This window comes from Branchiostoma floridae, unplaced genomic scaffold, assembly GCF_000003815.2.
Source record: "Branchiostoma floridae strain S238N-H82 unplaced genomic scaffold, Bfl_VNyyK Sc7u5tJ_1567, whole genome shotgun sequence".
NCBI lineage: Eukaryota > Metazoa > Chordata > Leptocardii > Amphioxiformes > Branchiostomatidae > Branchiostoma > Branchiostoma floridae.
This window is the reverse complement of record NW_023365764.1, coordinates 142,492-160,508: the sequence shown is the minus strand read 5'-3', so window position 1 is coordinate 160,508 and position 18,017 is coordinate 142,492. Positions and strand designations below refer to the sequence as shown.

Below are 18,017 nucleotides of genomic sequence, written 5' to 3'. Positions count from 1 at the left end.
GATAACAAGGTTTTTACTTTTCTTCTAATGCCTATGTTTTTCGAAATTTTATTGCAAACACTATTAATTTGGATCTTCCATGAAAGTTTCTCGTCAATTATTATACCTATGAAGCGGGTATGACTTACTTGTTTGATAGCTTTGCCATTTATATAGATTTTAGCTTTTTCTCTATCATACCTCTTGTTCCTTCCTGCAAAGATGATGAATTTTTTTTACGTTGATTGACAATTTATTCGTATTGAACCATTGATTAACTTTATACAATTCATCATTTACAATTGTCATTAATTTGTCACAATTTAAATGGGACATGAATAAGTTGGTATCATCCGCGAATAACAGGGCAAATAATTTGGTTGATACGCATGCGAGGTCATTAACATAAATAAGAAATAAGAAATAAGAGTGGGCCAAGAAGCTAGGTACTCAGGTCCAACAATGCTACTTATCATTACCCAGGTAATCAAGAAGCTAGCTGAAGCTAGGTACTCATTTTGACCTGAGTAAAGTGAGGAAAGCCGTGTTAAGTGCCTTTCCCAAGGGCACAAGATCGGTAGCACGGCAGCCGGATTCGAACCCGAGACCTCTCGGTTTCGAGCCGAACACACTGCCGCTGCGCTACGCGGGCCCACTAGTTGATTCTAATTAATTTAAACAGACCACAAGTTCTTAAAGTGTTGAGCATACACACACAGAGAGAGAGAGAGAGAGAGAGAGAGAGAGGGAGGGAGGGAGGGAGGTAGGATAGGGAGGGAGGGAGGGAGGGAGACACGTACACACCCTCTCTTGTACTCATAAATAGTTTTTGTTCCTCTCTAGGTTGCAGGAAAGGTCGGACATGTTAGGGTTTCATACCTTCAGCAGAACATTGTTCGAGTGTTTATCAAGAATGGTGAATATCCACTGAATCCTCTTCTTGTCAGAAAGGCCACTTCAATGGGTAAGAACTTTAACTATTAGTTTTAGGGTGGTGTCGAATGACCATGTTTTCAACAATTTCAATTTTCCAAAGGGGACGTCTGCTTCAGAAACAGGTCAATATCTTGACTAGTTGTCTGCATGAAAAATGAAACATATTTGCCATCTGAACATTGACTTGGCATTGAGCAGCGGATATATTTTGCAAGAATTATGCCATGACCCTAACCCCCGGCCAACCCCCATCCTAAATAAATTCCAAGGAAAGGATCTGCGCGAGAGGCACTAATCAAAGAATATGGATATGGATCATAACGGGATCTTTTCTTTGTCATAACTGAAAGGACTACTTTTTTGATTCATACATAAATAGATAAAGTGATCATTGACATCTGTAGGCCCCAGGTGCGGACACAAACGAAAACGGTCGTTGTAGGATTAAATGTGCAAATGTTTAATGACATCTTAATTGATATAACATCTTGTCTTATTACACATATTCTTTCAGAGGTGACGGAAGCTTTTGATGGGGCAAATGTCCAAAACCCAGACTTTGCAAGAGGAGACTTGGTTAAGATATCTGTACCCTTGGACAAGCTCAAAAGCTTACAACATGGGCATGGTGGATTCGTCGATAGCATGTCAAAGGTAATGACTACTTTCTTTTCACCAAAAATATTAGTTATAGACAAGTTATAGACAGGCGTAGTATTGTCTGCAATGCCATACGAAAGTTGAAATCAGACAATACATATGCTGTTAATATGTTACGTATGGTCATGAGGCTTAAGCTTACGTAGGTAAATTCGTTTGATATACGAAGACTAGTTTAATAGATGGAAAAAGTCCAAGTTTGTTCCAAAAAAGAGCCATTAACCAAGTTTTAGACCAGTCCTCTTCGTAACTTCAAAACTTTAGGGATGAAGAATATCGGGGGCCGGTAGAAATGTTGTTAGTTGACTCGTGATGTAACGAAGACTATTTTCCATGCAACCTTGTATCCACAAATATGTCATTTCATTTGTGTATGATAATCACTAAAATCTTCAATGTATGTTTTTTCTGTCCTTTAGCACACCGACTTGATCGGGTCTGTGAAGTTCATTGACAGTTCAGGCGATGTTCATGTACGGTTTAGTCCCAGAGGGTAAATATTAGACGTCTCAATTTGCAATTCTAAGTTAAGAGCATTTGAATCTAATCTTTTTAAATCTTAATAGCTATTACGTTTTCGTTAAAGCCTAAGCATTACACGAGGACAAGAAAAAGTCACACGTTTACAGCTCCGCAACTCTACTGACCTCCACTTACCTCGCTAGAGCCAAACAAATCACGTTGTATCCCTTACGCGTCCTAACTTTTGAACGATCTCCCCCAGTCATTTGATTAAACACGCCCCCTGTCTGAGCCTGTTCAAGCAGAGACTATCGAATAAATAAAGGACTGCTGGATTTTGGATTGTTTTTACATATAGATCTAATGTTTATTCTAGCATTTATGGAGAATCTTGTGTATTGATGTTTGTATGTCTATGACTTTGTATGTTGGTTACAACACCAGCATCTGCTGCTTGGGACCCACAAATATTGTATTGTCTTACAATGCCAATCAAAGACAATCAAATCAAATAAGCTTTTGAATTTGCATCATATAGAAATGAAACACCATCGTCTCTGCACTTCTACGAACTAAGATACATGACGGATTCACTATTAAGCTTTATTTCAGAGACAACTTACAATAAATTAGACGTCATAGTACAAGACCTGAACAATACAACTTTCATCTGATTTCCTACGCAGATATCGTATCAATTCTTTGGCAGTCTCAAAAGTGGCACCGACGGAGGACACATTCCATGTTGGTGACTTGGTTGCTATTGAGTCAGACAAATCACGGGTTAAGTCTCTTCAGACTCTGCAGCATGGTGACTATGTTTCAGTCATGTCAAAGGTAAATATTAAATATACATGATTCTCTGCTCAACCATCCACGAGCACATAAAGTATGATAAGAAGGAACTAGATGGGGAATTTTTTTTACTTAAGAAGTTATTCTGTTTTCATTTATATAAACTGCTACGGTGTAAAATAAACGTGTATCACCTCGTTCATACGGGCTGTGAACGGCATAACATGACCAGCTACACTACTCCGTCAGTAGGCGACCACCGGAGGTAGAATATTGGTCAATTGGTACAATGGCAATTGGGATACCAACAACAGACTTGTCAAATCTTCATTTTTCAGACATGTGGAGCAATAGGACGTGTACATGCAGTCATCAGCAAGAGTAAAATTAGAGTTAAGGTTCAGGGAAGAACATTGATCTTTAACCCAGATCTGCTTACAAGAAAGGGGAATCCAGGGCTTGGTAAGAACTATTCTATACATTGTAATCACTTATCTATAACTTTTTGCATACTACTTTTATATCTATGACCGAAACTGTATCAATTATCATGATATATTTGTTGCTTTCCGAACAGTGTCTGAAATCAATTCTTCATACACCAGTGTGTTTAATTTCGAAATACCACGATACATTTTTGAGGAATCATCCAAAACATCCCGTTCTTCATCTTTTATAGAAATTGTATCAATACACATTACACTCTGTACATAATAGACCATGTGGACTGGAAAGCGGCTACCATTTGTGCAGTTAAAAAGCACGACTGGAGCAAAGGACGCTGCATGGTGTGTGTTGTCTGTAAGGAATGCACACATTATGGAAAACAGTGTCCTGCACGTGACAGACCCGGCAGATCTCCTGGCAGGTGAGTGAGCGTTTGTAACAGCTATTGAATAATTAAAGTCGTACCTACATGTAGAAAATTGCATAGTTTCTGTTGCATACTATTGCAGATCAATCTCCATTTGTACAGTTGTGTATAGTGAGCTTTCAATCACATCCTTACTGCAGCATCTGTGGCTGTGGAAATGGCCATGCAGGATGTGATGACTGTGGTCGCTGTAAAACGTGTGCAGAAGAAGAAGATGATTCTGACATGGATTCTGATTCGGATGGTGAATCTGATGTGGGAGCTAAACTTGGAAAGCTGATTGAAGCTAGGGCGGAAGATTTCTTTGGAAAACTTATGCGATTGACCGACCCACGTATGTATACTATTGCGTATCATAGAACATGCACTGAGAGAGACATAGTTTTAGCTGGTCGACAACTTGGAGTATATTGAAAGTAAATTGGTAAGGCAACAACTTAAAGTAAATAATGGATGTTCAAGATCTTATGGTAAAACAGAACATTTATTACAAAGTTACTCCCTCTCGAAATACCATCAAAACGGTGTGCAATTTTAAAAGTACTCCCTGTGGAAAATAAAAAAAATAAAACATTATAATTTATTCTAAAACACTGAAAGAAAAATAGAAGAGCAAACACATAAAAGGCTACTTCTCTACGGCGGCAAAAATAATTACATTATCAAGTGGCCCGAGTATTTTGTGTTCTGAGAAAGAGAGCCTTGTTTCAACACAAAAGTCTGCCGAGAGAAGCATACTATCCTGAAATTAATGCTTATTAGCGTTGGGGAGAAGAGCGTGCTCCCCACCTTGCTAATGTTGCTTTCTCGACATAACTGAACTGTCCGCAATTTAGAAGGGTAACTTTTACATACCTTAACAGCGTCACCAAATATTGTGCATTGTAAAGCTCCATTTCGTATGATATAGGACCATAGTGCCAAAATTTCCCTTCGTCCCAAAAATAACAAACTTTTGTCTTGTTTAGGTCCTGGTAGCGTAAGTAGAAATATCATTGTTGACAAAACGTCCATACGTATATTTTAAATGATTTTTTCCTGGGCATCTATTGATCATAAAGGTTGAGGTTTCTGGGAGGGGTTGATGGACTGAAGCATGTATATATATATATATATATATATATATAATCTTGTCAAAACTTGTGACCTTTGGGATGTTTTGACCTGTAATTGACCTCCATATTTTGTACATTACACTGGTCTAGCAGGACAGGGGGTGAACTCCTGGTGTGATGATAAACTTCTGGATGTAGCTCGTAAAAATGGAGTTGAACTCCAGCTTTTTAACCAAAACAAACCTGACAAATTCATCTTTGCAGTGGGGGGACTTGCAAGATTTGATGAGGTTTGAAATGTAGGTAAATGTGTTTTAAATTTATTCTTTTGTATGGCTTTGCCATGTATTGAATAGGAAATTGTATTTACCACTCCCTCCCCTATTAGAAAAACTTAGATGAACGTTAGGCATACAGGTAATAAGATACACCGGAAGCTACTGACCGTTGCTTGAGTAATTGTTACATTGCACAATGAGTCAGTTCTGGCAGGTAAAAACATGAAGGTACAACTTTCCTTGTCAAGCACATGTTTACATGTAGGTTACAAGTATCGATAAACATATTGTAATGAATTTACAGCAAATGGAGAGGCGCACGAGCATGATCTGGCAAAGGGAGATGAAGTGCAGGTGGATATTGATCTGGAGACATTCCGCATTCTGCAGGAGGAGGGTAACGGTGGATGGGACGACGCCATGATTAAGGCATGGTTATTTTGTTTTATTCTTTGGCTCTTTTCGTCTTGGTTGTCAGTCTACTGGTTAAGTACTCTGTTTTAAGTTTTGGCTGGACATCGACTCTCTTGGCTGACACGTGCAGATTCTTAGAATACATTTACACAGCTGAACATTTGACAGTATTGTCTACTATAGCTGTTCTTTCCTTCCGCCTGTGCCTTGCATTCGAAGTCCCACACTATCTCTAAGGCAAATCTATACAACTGCAAACCAGTATGTACTAGATGTACTTATCTCCATTTGCGTCTGTCCAAGGAGCTTTGACCAAAGCTCCTTGGTCTATCCATTGATGTATTTTACCAGTATTTCGATGATGGAAAGGTCTTGGATTTTGAGGTTACCATAGTCTCTGTATCTAAGCATGGGCGTTCCTCATTTTTTTAAGAATTATACTAAATTATACATTTATTGGTAGGATAATGTTCATTTGTAATACAGCTCTGGTCTAAATATCACAATCTACCATGACATTGCTTCATGTATTTGGAAATGATTTCGGTTGTATTATTAGTTGAATATACGTAAATTTTATGTAAATTGCATATTACATATTGTATTGAATACGACAGAATAAAGAACATTAGTTCTTTTTTAACCATGCTTCACCGGCACCCTGGCACTATACATATTGGGGTAAATGTAAATGTTTCCAATGGACGAACATCATCATCATCACTTAAATAGGGTATCAAATACCACACACAACATAATTACATCAGATGATTATAAAACAGAGAACTTCGTCCTACGGACGGACGTATGTTTGATTAGGCTTTCAACATCTTTTTCAACAGGTCATTGGAGTTCCTGGAACGGTAGCTTGCTTTGATGGGAAGAATGTGCATGTCAACTTCCAGAATGGAGCATGGTATTGTTGAATTTCTGCCATTTTCATGATTATTTTCTATCATGCGACTTTATACCAATGACAAACACTAACGTTTGTCCTTTTTATCGTCACCAAATGAACACTCCCTGTTTATAAGTAGTTTCCTTTCAATGCCCAGCAGAACAATTTGTCCTTTGAAAACTTAAGGTCAAGAATATTTCAATCAAATGGAAGAAAATAATGTCCTTCTGCATTCTCTGAAATATCTTACCCACCAATTTCCGTGTATTGAAGAAAAGACACTATAAACACAAAACATCAGAAAGACAAATAGATATGTCGAGAGAACACTAATTGATTTACAATTGTATGTTTCTAAAGTACATTCCATCCGCTAATAACAGTACCATAAAGTATTTAATGACACTTGATTTAAGTACATGCAGGTAGATAGGCTTGTTTGATGAATTATTTCAATCGTCTGACACCGTACCACTACTGTTTCAAAATTCTTTGAAAGAAATTTTATGTGTGTACTTTTCATGTATATATGTAACGTTAATCCAACATAAAACAACATAGCAACATAAGCGTATTGACAAATCATAGTTACAAGAATTGTTGATGCCCCTTTGTAGTTGGAGTATTGTTCCTGGGTGTCTCACTAAGAAAGCGAAAGCGGAAAAGACGAGTGGAACCTCAATCAAGAAAGGAGACCTTGTAAAAGTGATATCGGAAGAGAAGAAGCTAAAGGAAATGCAGGCGGGGCATGGAGGTTATGACAACGAGATGCAATCCGTATGTTCAATTATTTGCTGTTCCTAATATGAGAATGAAACGCTCATTCAGCCACATTGTCTAATGAATATCACATATACGTGTAGAATTTTTAAGCTAACCATTGTCTGCTTTATGTAGTTAATAGTTCGCTGCTCCGACACCTTCTAATAACACAGCAAAATGGTCATTTTTGCCATTTTTTTTCTAATAAAGTTACACTTTGCATGAACTGATTTCGTATTGAGAATAACATTGGATAGACAAAGACGGGACAAGTCTAATTGAGCAAGGTAGGCAATAATCAATTATCTCAAACATGATATACAGTTGCTATGAATTTGTGGTACACTTTTTCATCTTAGTTGATTTCAATATGACCATCGAAGCAACGCGCAATTAAAATTTTCTTCATTTTCAGCCTTGCAGGACACTGCAAATATACTAGTATCAAAATACATATCACAATAAGCCGCATGCGCATTTTCATCTCTGAAATCCAAACAATCATTTTTCGTTGCTGGAGTGGAGTGAGGACTCCAGCAGTCTTGACACTGTCTTACCACTGGACCAAGGCGGTTTTCGGACGATAGAGTGTCAGTGTGGTCGACGACATGCGCAACTCCTCCACACTATAAACCAAGTTCTTTTTGCGCAAGTCGCTTTTGTCATCTATGTTGTCTATTGTCTACTGATTACTTAAAGTTCCCGTGGCGATGGGTGAGCTCGGAGCGGCAGGTGTGGGTGCACTGGAAGCCGCAGCAGCAAACCTGCACACGGGCGGTCCAGGCTATATGGTCGCTTTTCACAGAGTAGGAGCAGATGTGGAATTCGGCAGTCGTCTGGACGACTGAGCAGCCCTCTTAAGGACAGCACTGCTCACCCCCGTAGCCTGGGGAAGGGGCTAGAAAAGGTGCTCTAAAAATTGCCTGCTCCATTTTACCAGACCAACAGACCGTGGCTGGAGGGAACCCCATCCTAGCAGTCGAAGCACAACAAAGAAGAAAACTAGGACTACTCCGCTTATTCTTGGTGCATGGAATGTGCGTACCCTACAGGACAATGAAAACTCCCGACCCAAAAGAAGAACAGCCCTCATTGCATTGAGTTGGCTTTGCTGTGAAGACGTCACTAGTAGGAAAGCTGGCAGGGCTTCCAAAAGGTGTTTAATGATAGACTAATGACAATGAAACTTCCCCTGATATCTGGAAAGAAGGTCCTTACCATTGTTAGTGCGTATGCTCCAGCCATGACTAATCCAGATGAGGTGAAAGATGAGTTCTATGAGACACTCCATTCTGTAATCACTGCTGTCCCAAAAGCGGATAAACTTTTCATACTTGGTGACTTTAACGCTCGAGTGGGTATTGACAGCACCTCATGGGAGGGTGTCATCGGTAAACATGGAATAGGCCAGTGTAATAGCAACGGTCTCTTACTCCTCCAGACATGTGCTGAATAAGGACTGACTATAACAAACACCACCTTTCAACTTCCAACCAGAAATAAAACATCATGGATGCATCCGAGATCTAAACATTGGCATTAGATTGATTATGCCATTGTTAGGAAGAGAGACAGACAAGATGTTCGGATCACCAAATCTATGTGTGGTGCTGAATGTTGGATTGATCACCGTCTCATAATTACCAAACTGAACATTCGTATCAAACCCAAGAGGCGTCCACAGGGGATGAAATCGCCAAGAAAACTAAATGCCAGTAAGCTAAAAGATGCCTAAACAAAACAATTGCTTGTAGAAAAGCTGAGAGACAAGCTAGAGGCTGTCTCACTGGATGAACAGGACATAGAAGCTGGCTGGAAAAACCTCAGAGATGTCATCCAGAGTGCTGCTCTGGAGACATTGGGATCAACATGCAGAAACCACAAGGATAGGTTGTGATAATACCTCAGGATTTCAAAGATGCAACAATCATCCATCTGTATAAACGCAAAGGCAATCGACAAGTCTGTGACAACCATAGAGGCATATCCCTACTCTCTGTCGCAGGGAAGATACTTGCTAGGATCCTCCTCAATCGCCTAATAGTACATCTTGATCAAGGACTACTTCCAGAGAGTCAATGTGGATTTCAAAAAGACAGATGAACCATTGACATAATCTTTGCTGCAAGACAGCTGCAAGAAAAATGCCAGGAGCAGAACTCTGACTTGTTCTCCACATATGTTGACCTGACAAAAGCATTCGATTCAGTGAGCAGGGAAGGTCTCTGGAAGATACTGGCCACATACGGATGCCCCTGAAGTTCATCAACCTTGTGCGACAGTTCCATGACGGCATGCAGGCCCATGTGCGGGACAGTGACGCACTGTCTGATCCATTCCCGGTTACAAACGGTGTAAAGCAGGGTTGCGTACTAGCACCCAAGTTGTGCAGTATCATGTTTACTGCGATGTTAACGGATGCATTCAGTGTTCAACCTTAGAAGACTACAAGCCAAAACCAAAGTGCAGACAGATATTGTCAGGAACTTTTGTTAGCCGACGATTGTGCACTAAATGCCGGTTCAGAACCCAACATGTAGACTTGTAGTGCAGTGTTGACAACTTCTCAAATGGATGTAACAACTTTGGCTTGACAATCAGCACCAAGAAAATTGAAGTGCTCCATCTACCAGCTCCAATGAAACCCTATGTGGAGCCAACCATCACAGTAAACAACAAAAAACTAAATGTGGTTAGCAGATTCACTTACCTTGGCAGCACCCTTAAGCTTAACCAGAATGCTAACATTGATGATGAAGTGGATTCCAGGATTGCAAAAGCGAGTGCTACCTTTAGCAGACTTCATGATAATGTCTGGAACAGGCGAGGAATTTGACTGGAGACAAAACTGCAGGTGTACAAAGCAATTGTACTTTCGACACTTTTGTATGCATGTGAAACATGGACAGTCTACCGACGCCATGCCAAAAGACTCAACCACTTCCACACCACCCGTCTTAGGAAGATTCTCAACATCAAATGGCAAGACAAAATTCCAGACACAGAAGTACTGACCAGTGCAGGTATGTCAAGCAGTCGATGAAGGTGCTGTTGCCTACGAGGGAACACGCAGAGCCACTGCCCAGCAGAAGAGGCAGGCCAGGAAGGAACGGGCAGCCAACCCTCCATCGAGCATCTCTCTACTTCCCTGTCCGCACTGCAACAGACACTTCAGAGCGAAGATAGGGCTGTACAGCTTCCTGTGAACTCATGTGACTACCTGAACTGGAGGATGGATGACACCGATGACAAAAGCGGTCCTCGTCAACTTTACGGACGCACAACAGTTGAATGCATGCATTCAAGGTCGTCAATGTTCTGAAAATGTTTTTGTTTATTATTGGTTTCGGCATACCATTTTCCCATAAACTATTAAAGAGGGAAAAACTGGTCTTTATATGGTAAATAACTGCGTTTTGCTTCTCTTGGTTCATGAAAAGTAAAGTATAAACATTTTAATCATCGCATCACATTTTCAGCTATGAAACCAACTGACTGTAATATTACAACTCATTCCATCCTAGCAGGTCTAAACGAGGAACTATCAGAAATGAAAATTAGCATGAAATCCATGGAGATACCGTTGATATCACACAGTTGTAATTTCAGTTTCTTACAGTAATATATTATACGTGCATCAGATCTAGAGGAACTGATTATCATGCGGACTTCCAAGGGTATCGTTATCTCAAAATCAACTCCACAAATATCTCAACAAATTGATATATTTCAGTGCCAAGAAGATACGTGCTTATAGCGCTAGTTTAACTTCATCCGCTGCTTTTAAAAACAGAGTATTTGGGGATAGCAAGGGATCCATATTGGCCATGGTTTATGGTTATTGGTGATCCCAGGGAACACAGTTGGGTGGAGTAGACAAAAATGTTTAACAACACATTTGTCATCAAGAATCCTTTTTTCACAGATAACTATCATCCTACCATTTTAATGTATTTCCTTTATTTCCTATTTAGGTTTCATATAAAGCAATACGAAAATTTTAGTAGATTGAGTTAGTTCAGCTATGCCGTAGGTTTGTACTATCTCCGCTCGCAGATTAGCATGCAGATATAAGAACCTATTAATAAATTTATTTCCTGCAGTGCCTTGGGAAGACAGGTCGTGTATTGAAAATTCACAGTGGCAGCATCCAGGTTGATATCCTCGGAAAACGATGGTGGTTCAACCCAAATGCTCTCACCATATCTGCACGAGGTAATGTTTGTTGTCCGCAATATTTTTTAAGTGTGTTATTTTCATGCAAAGGCAAAGTACTAGAACTACAGAAAGTACAAATAGTTTGGAAACTTAGTTTAATCGATCACGTATATTTTATATCCCCGCCGTTCCTTTATCTTTAGCAGGTAGCTTCATATCATTCAAAAGCATATTTTGGTCACTTATGAATGATTTCAATACCAGTCTCAAATAATAGTGATATATATTGGCTCAGGTTCAACTATATTTGTCTTTAAATGTTTTGGGCGTTTAACAACAAACAGACAAAAAAACATAAATAATTCTGGAGTGTAGTCCCCAAACGGGCATTTATTTCTTGTATTGGAGACCCGGTGGCAAATGGAGATTGCTTCGGCCCATGACTAACCGCCTGCCAACGGTAGATCAGCTCGGAGACTAAGCAATTGTGTCATCACAACACAAGAGACCATATTGTTAAACGCAACGGCTTAGACTAATAAGCTAACATTCAAGTCTTATCTTTCAGCTGACGGTCAAGCCAGTCACCTATTCCAAAAAGGGGATAACATTAAAGTGAATGTTGATCCTCTGACATTTAAGGCCAATCAATCAGGCCACGGTGGATTTAAAGACAAGATGCTGGAAGTAAGTCTTTCATATCTACATGTTGATTTACATTCCGTGTAGCTGATGCCATTGTCATTGATATCTTACGTTGATGCATGTGAATACTGAAGGATACAACAAAATGGTTTTCTTCGAATGATTTTATTCGACATAGGATGCATTATTTGTTTTCAATGAAAACTGCTTTTTTTCTTCCTGCAACTGACCCAATCATTGTCATTACTTAACAACACAGATGCTGAACAAAGTCGGTGTCATTCATCACATTGACATTGACGGTGATGCTGTCGTGTACTATCCAAATGGCCTTAGGTAATAATATACACACATTTTGTACCTTGGTATCTGACGGGCCAGTTTAAAATAAGCATATAACTGATTAGTTTTTGAACCCTTTTATTTTGGTGAAAACCTTATTTTGAACGATTTGGAATAAAGTATGCCTCTAATGGTAAAAGAGTTGAATATGCACAATTCCTGATTTTAAATGGTATGGCCCATACCAGGCCACAGAGCAGAAGTGTTTTGTTTAAGTGTTTGTATCTGTATCCGTAGAATCATTAACATTCTAGCTTCCGGTCGAATATTCGGGTGCTATACAAACGGCTTCTTTAAAATCTTATTAATATCTTATCTCCATGAATTTAGAATGTGCATTAATCCCATGAGTCTGGGAAAAGTAAGTCCAGAAGACTGTGAACCAGTAGATGTTAGCCACGTTGTAGAGGTTGGAGACTGGGTGAAGGTGGAAGCTGACAAGGAAAGGATCAAACGTATCCAGGAGGAAACAGTGCCTTGGGACGATGACTATTATGATGTAAGTCATTGTTACGTGCAACCTTCCCCCTATTTCTGTTGATGACATTCATGTTTCTTCTATTTTTGTCGGGTTGGGGTTGAGACTGTATCTGCATCTGTATCTATATAGCCGGTATAACCACCGTTCGGCGTAACACACCAGCTTCGCAGGCACGCGGCGCGGCAGCAGCTGGTTATATTACACCGAACAACCTGAATCGTACTGTATTGAGTTGTACTTGCCATTGGGCTTCAGGAAAGGTTATTTAGATTGTTTAGATTATCCAATCTATGCTAATTTAGCAATCAAACTTGTGATTACCTTATCATTTTTCATTGCCACCTTGCCTTTACATAGGCCGCAAGAAAAGTCGGTGATGTGGAGCGTGTTAACTACTGCGCGGATTTCGCTCGTGTACGCATCAAGAGTGCAGTCTACCCTTTGCACTTTGACCTTATCAAGAAAGCAACAGCAGCAGGTGACAACATATTCCATCAGATCGGTATCGTTAAAAAGCAATGTTAATATTGCAGTAGTCACGTACACTGCTTAATGGTAAGAAGTTACTGAAGGATCGAACGACTTAGGATGTAGGAGAATTCTTTTTACACAACCAACAGGTACTCACATTGCTTACATTTCGATGTCTCTCAGACACCTTCGTCAGAGCTTCTAACTGGAGTTTATTATTTTGCTTCTCAGCGGTATATGTAGCCGATGTAGGTGGCGCTTTTGTGGTGAGAAAACAATCCCAAACTTGGCAGAGCTTGTATCCCCCCTCGTCCCGGTTCATCACTGGGGCTGACTTAATTTTGGGGAGACAACCTTAGCCACGTTTTCTCACCGCAAAAGCGCCACCTACATCGGTTACATATAGCGATGAGAAGCAGTTACAAGCTCTGACGAAGGTGTCTGAGAGACAGCGAAATGTAAGCTATATAAGTACCTGCTGGTTGTGTAAAAAGAATTCTCCTACATCATATATTCCACCAACCTGATGAAACTATTTTCGGGAGGAACGGCTTACTTATCCTATTCCTTCAGTGGCCGAGCGAGAGTATATGCTGCAAAGTACAGATCTATGTAACTTGGGTTATATTGCCACGGAGGATGGGTGTTACGGTATAAATGGAAATTTGTTTCTGCAGATCTTGAAGAGACTTTCGACTCAAAATCCATCGAAAGCCCAGGTTTTGCAAGAGGAGACCTTGTGAAAATTGGTGTTAGTTTGGACCAGCTTAGAACCCTTCAACAAGGTCACGGAGGCTATGTGGACTCGATGGAAAAGGTAAGGCCAAAATTCAGTGTTGTATCCAACTATTGCCTATACGCGTAACATTAGCTGAACATGTGAAATAGAAACTAACTGTACATTAGTGTACATAAAAATATAAATTAATCGTTTGGCACACGCGTTTTTTATACCGTATTGGTAATTTTCCCAAATCTACTCTGCAATGCCTCCAATTCACATCGAACCACCAATCAACGTCTTTTGCAATTGGAATTGAAAAGAATGTCCTGCAAATATCCCATTATACATAAAGTGGGACCGCGTAGCACAGTGGTACTGTCTTCGCCTCGTGACCGAGAGGTTGCGGGTTCGAATCCAGCTGCTGTGTTACCGATCTTGTGCCCTTGGGAAAGGCACTTAACACGGCTTTCCTCACTATACTCAGGTGAGAGTGAGTACCTGGCTTTAGCTAGGGCCGTCCCTCGGATAGGACGTTAAATGGAGGTCCCGTGTATGGGGAGAGTCACACCCTATGTTAAAGAACCCCCACACGTGCGATGGTGCGGTGTGAGATGGAGCAAACCTTTCTGTCTGGAGTTGGTGATTCACTTCAAATCACCCGGTTTGAGGCCTGGCGAACCTACATACCGTATCAGCCAGCGAAAGGGTGTATCACCCCGTAAGGGGCGGTATAACCCCGCCGCGTGTAGACATGTGCGAACATGTGCACATTTGTGTATGGCGGCTTTGAAAAGGTGTCCTTAACACATGTTTCGCCATACCCTCTAAATGGAGAATCCTAATAAGTAAATAAATAAATAATTAATAAAAATCACACGTTTTACAAGTGTTCTTACCACTGATATGTATTTGAATGTTTTTTTCTGCTATGTAGGTGATGGATTTGATAGGATCTGTCAGCTTCATCGATAGTGATGGCGATGTCTGTGTGAGGTTTGATCCCAGGAGGTGGGTGTTAGATAAGCAGATATGTTTCGCTTCAAAGTTTATGGTAAAAATTTATGGTAAATGTTTTAACATTTTGCGAGAAAAGCTGTTTATCCAGAAGTCAATGAAATGTTGGTGCTATTATTTTCCTCACTTTCCTCTTTTTCTGTATAATTTTGATAAGGTGACAGTGCAAAACATCATAAATATGACAATTACGACTGTTGTTTGGCATGAATAACTATTTGAAAATGTTAACTTTGTAGGTTTGCATTAAATCCGGCCGTGCTGTCCAAGGTACAACCTACAGACGATGCCCTCTATAACGGAGATATCGTCCGTATTGAGGCGGACAAGTCACAATTCATCAAATGTCAGAACCATGCTAAGCATGGCGGATACAACCAAAGGATGCTTTCGGTAACACATTTCTATCTATCTGTTCTGATATCTATATATTTGTAAATGTGCAAACATATTCAAATATATCCCTTCTTTTTAAGAAATATAGCTATCTTGTTGCAATGCGTAACATGATCATGATATTGTAAATTTCCTACTTTGAACTTTGTCCTTTTCCTTTTGCTTTGTTTGAGCCTTTGTTCTCTTTTTTACAAGCTCCAAAACGAACCATGTTTTCCGTCTATTCATCAATAGTTTATTGTCAGGCACAGTGGCCCATAAGGACGAACAATTAGATTATACATTTAAAAAAACAATAATCTAGTACATAAAATCAAAAGGCAAGATTTACACTGTCATTGTATCTCGTGCACATGGTCTGTGTATGACTTGACAGTAGCTCTAAAAATGTCGTTCTCAGACTCCAGGAGGCGACTCGCAAATGAATGCGTCAGCCTCAAAGGTGTCCACACGATTCAGTGCAAAGAGCCAGCTGTTGCTGCAAGATCTTGGTTGCAACATAATGATCATAAGGAGGCATCATGAAATGCGATGCTGATCCTCTGCGGCGCGGCGGCGCTGTGGTTAGATCACACCTGGGCGCAATGCAGAGGACAACAGTGTGCCATAGATAGAACTCGTTTTGTCTGAACAGAACAGTTGCCAAATGTTCGGGATAAGGTGTTGGCTTTTGTGTATAGATAGCGAGTTTGTTTGCGGATTGAATAGTCGTCAGAAAGATCAGGATTAATTTGTAAACCGAGGTATGTGATTGATTGAACATAAGGCAAATGCCTGTCATTAAGCTTGACTGAGGGTGGCGGTCCCTGCAAGCGAATACGGTGGCAAGGGAAATACATACATTTAGTTTCCTTGTCACAAAAAGTCATATGGTTTGAAACACCAAACTCCTCGCAAACATGTATCGATTTAAGCAGTGCATTTACCGAGGGTCATATGAGACAAATATCATCGGCATACAGTAGATGATTTACAGAGACTTTACCAAGAAAGCAGCCAACATTGGCAGAGTTAAACTTCCCAGTTAAAGATCAGAAACATACGTATATCAAACAATAGCGGAGACAGTAGGCTTCCTTTGGGGACATCATTACTGCGGCTGAAGCTATCTGAGACTGAAGTCCCCCAGAGCACAGTGAGGACTGTCATCTTAAACCAATATACAATAATACGCACTAAGTAGACAGGTACGTTTTTGTCGATCAGTTTCTGGAACAATACATAGTGATTAACCTTGTCAAAAGCCTTAGCGGCATTAAGAAAACAAACGAAGACGGGGGAACCTCGGCTTGTAAAGTAGGTGATGATCTCCTTAAGAGCGCAAAATACACATGTCTGTACCATGATGCTTTTTAAAGCCAAATTGATTCGCTGGAGATGTAAAGTGCTTCTCCAGTCGGTTGAGAAGAAGCGATTCGAATAACTTGAAAATTGGGCTGGAAATAGCAATGGGACGGTAATTATTCTTGAGAGAGGGGTTAAGGTTTTGTTTCTTAATTATTGGGATAAGAATGTCCAATTAGTAGAATAGTGGAAACATGGCTGTGCACTAACATGGCCGACAACAAAAGTGATGTCGACAGCAAAACAGTAAGCCGAGGTCCCGGGTGCTTTAAATGCTCAGCTGATAATCCATCAGCATCGCACGCCTTTCCATTGGGTTGCCTATTAATTGCTGCACCTACTTCAGACACAGGTGCTGACATACAAGGATCGTAGCTGACATCTGAGTTAATTGTGTCATCTACAGATGACTTACAATCATTATTAGGACCAACAGAGTTCAACAGTGAGTCGTAATGTTGCCTCCACATACTGGCGATATCGGACGCGCCACTGTGACCATCAATGTTACAAGGCAGGTTCGACCAGGGGCCATTTTGGGACCGTAGGGCTGACCAAAAGCCGGTCTGACCCCCTTTACGTAAACTAGAAGCGAGCGCGTCTGCCCTGTGTTGGGCTTCCATATGCATGCATCGGCACTCTCTAACGGCAAGCTTAAATTTCGCCCGCGTCCATTAGGTCCCAAATGGCCCCATGCCTCGGGCGCCCCAGTTCTTGCCAAAGAAGGAATGCGTCTCGAGCTGCATAATGGTGCTATTTGCTCTATTTCACAGATAAGTACACTTAATTAGGGTAATGAGCTCACCGTAACGACGAACCTTTGTTTATTCATTAAAAACTCTAGCTGACGTTATGGCATGATTGCTTGTGATTTGTCTGGTCATTTTTTTCTGCTGTAGATTAACATCTCTCACATAGAGCAGTTTGTTGTTATCTAAGGCTTTATATTACAGTACGTCAAATCGTTTTAATCAATGTTAGCATATTAATGGAGTTTCTTGTCGAAATCTTACTTTCCTTACACTTCCAAAGATGATAATGGTTTTAGGCAGAATGTAATTGTGTAATTGAAATTCTTCAATTTCTTTACAACAGACTTGCGGGCAGATTGGCAGAATAATATCAGTGGTTGACGAGAAGAAGATAAAGGTTAAAGTTCGGGGAAAGACTTGGACCTTCAATCCGGATCTATTGACAAAAGTTGGAAGTCCTGTCAAAGGTTAGTATATCGAATTGTACTGCATAAATCAGTTTCTAATACATAACATATCAAATTTTCTTTACTGTAACGTAAAAATAGTGTGCTAAGTACAAAAGTGTAAATTAAAA

The 18,017-nt window shown here is 40.2% G+C and overlaps 1 protein-coding gene across 1 annotated transcript in view; it reads left to right on the top strand.

The window, feature by feature from the left end:
- LOC118408306 overlaps window positions 1-18,017 on the top strand; it is a 44,855-nt gene that overhangs the window by 22,717 nt on the left and 4,121 nt on the right. The window contains exons 18-36 of the mRNA XM_035808997.1: window positions 823-943; window positions 1,430-1,569; window positions 1,995-2,068; window positions 2,724-2,874; window positions 3,171-3,294; window positions 3,550-3,700; window positions 3,847-4,040; window positions 5,344-5,468; window positions 6,296-6,369; window positions 6,969-7,128; window positions 11,217-11,328; window positions 11,840-11,958; window positions 12,176-12,252; window positions 12,589-12,757; window positions 13,097-13,217; window positions 13,888-14,027; window positions 14,869-14,942; window positions 15,188-15,341; window positions 17,784-17,907. Coding sequence (XP_035664890.1) covers window positions 823-943; window positions 1,430-1,569; window positions 1,995-2,068; window positions 2,724-2,874; window positions 3,171-3,294; window positions 3,550-3,700; window positions 3,847-4,040; window positions 5,344-5,468; window positions 6,296-6,369; window positions 6,969-7,128; window positions 11,217-11,328; window positions 11,840-11,958; window positions 12,176-12,252; window positions 12,589-12,757; window positions 13,097-13,217; window positions 13,888-14,027; window positions 14,869-14,942; window positions 15,188-15,341; window positions 17,784-17,907 — 2,404 coding nt within the window. The remainder of the gene's footprint in view (window positions 1-822; window positions 944-1,429; window positions 1,570-1,994; window positions 2,069-2,723; window positions 2,875-3,170; window positions 3,295-3,549; window positions 3,701-3,846; window positions 4,041-5,343; window positions 5,469-6,295; window positions 6,370-6,968; window positions 7,129-11,216; window positions 11,329-11,839; window positions 11,959-12,175; window positions 12,253-12,588; window positions 12,758-13,096; window positions 13,218-13,887; window positions 14,028-14,868; window positions 14,943-15,187; window positions 15,342-17,783; window positions 17,908-18,017) is intronic.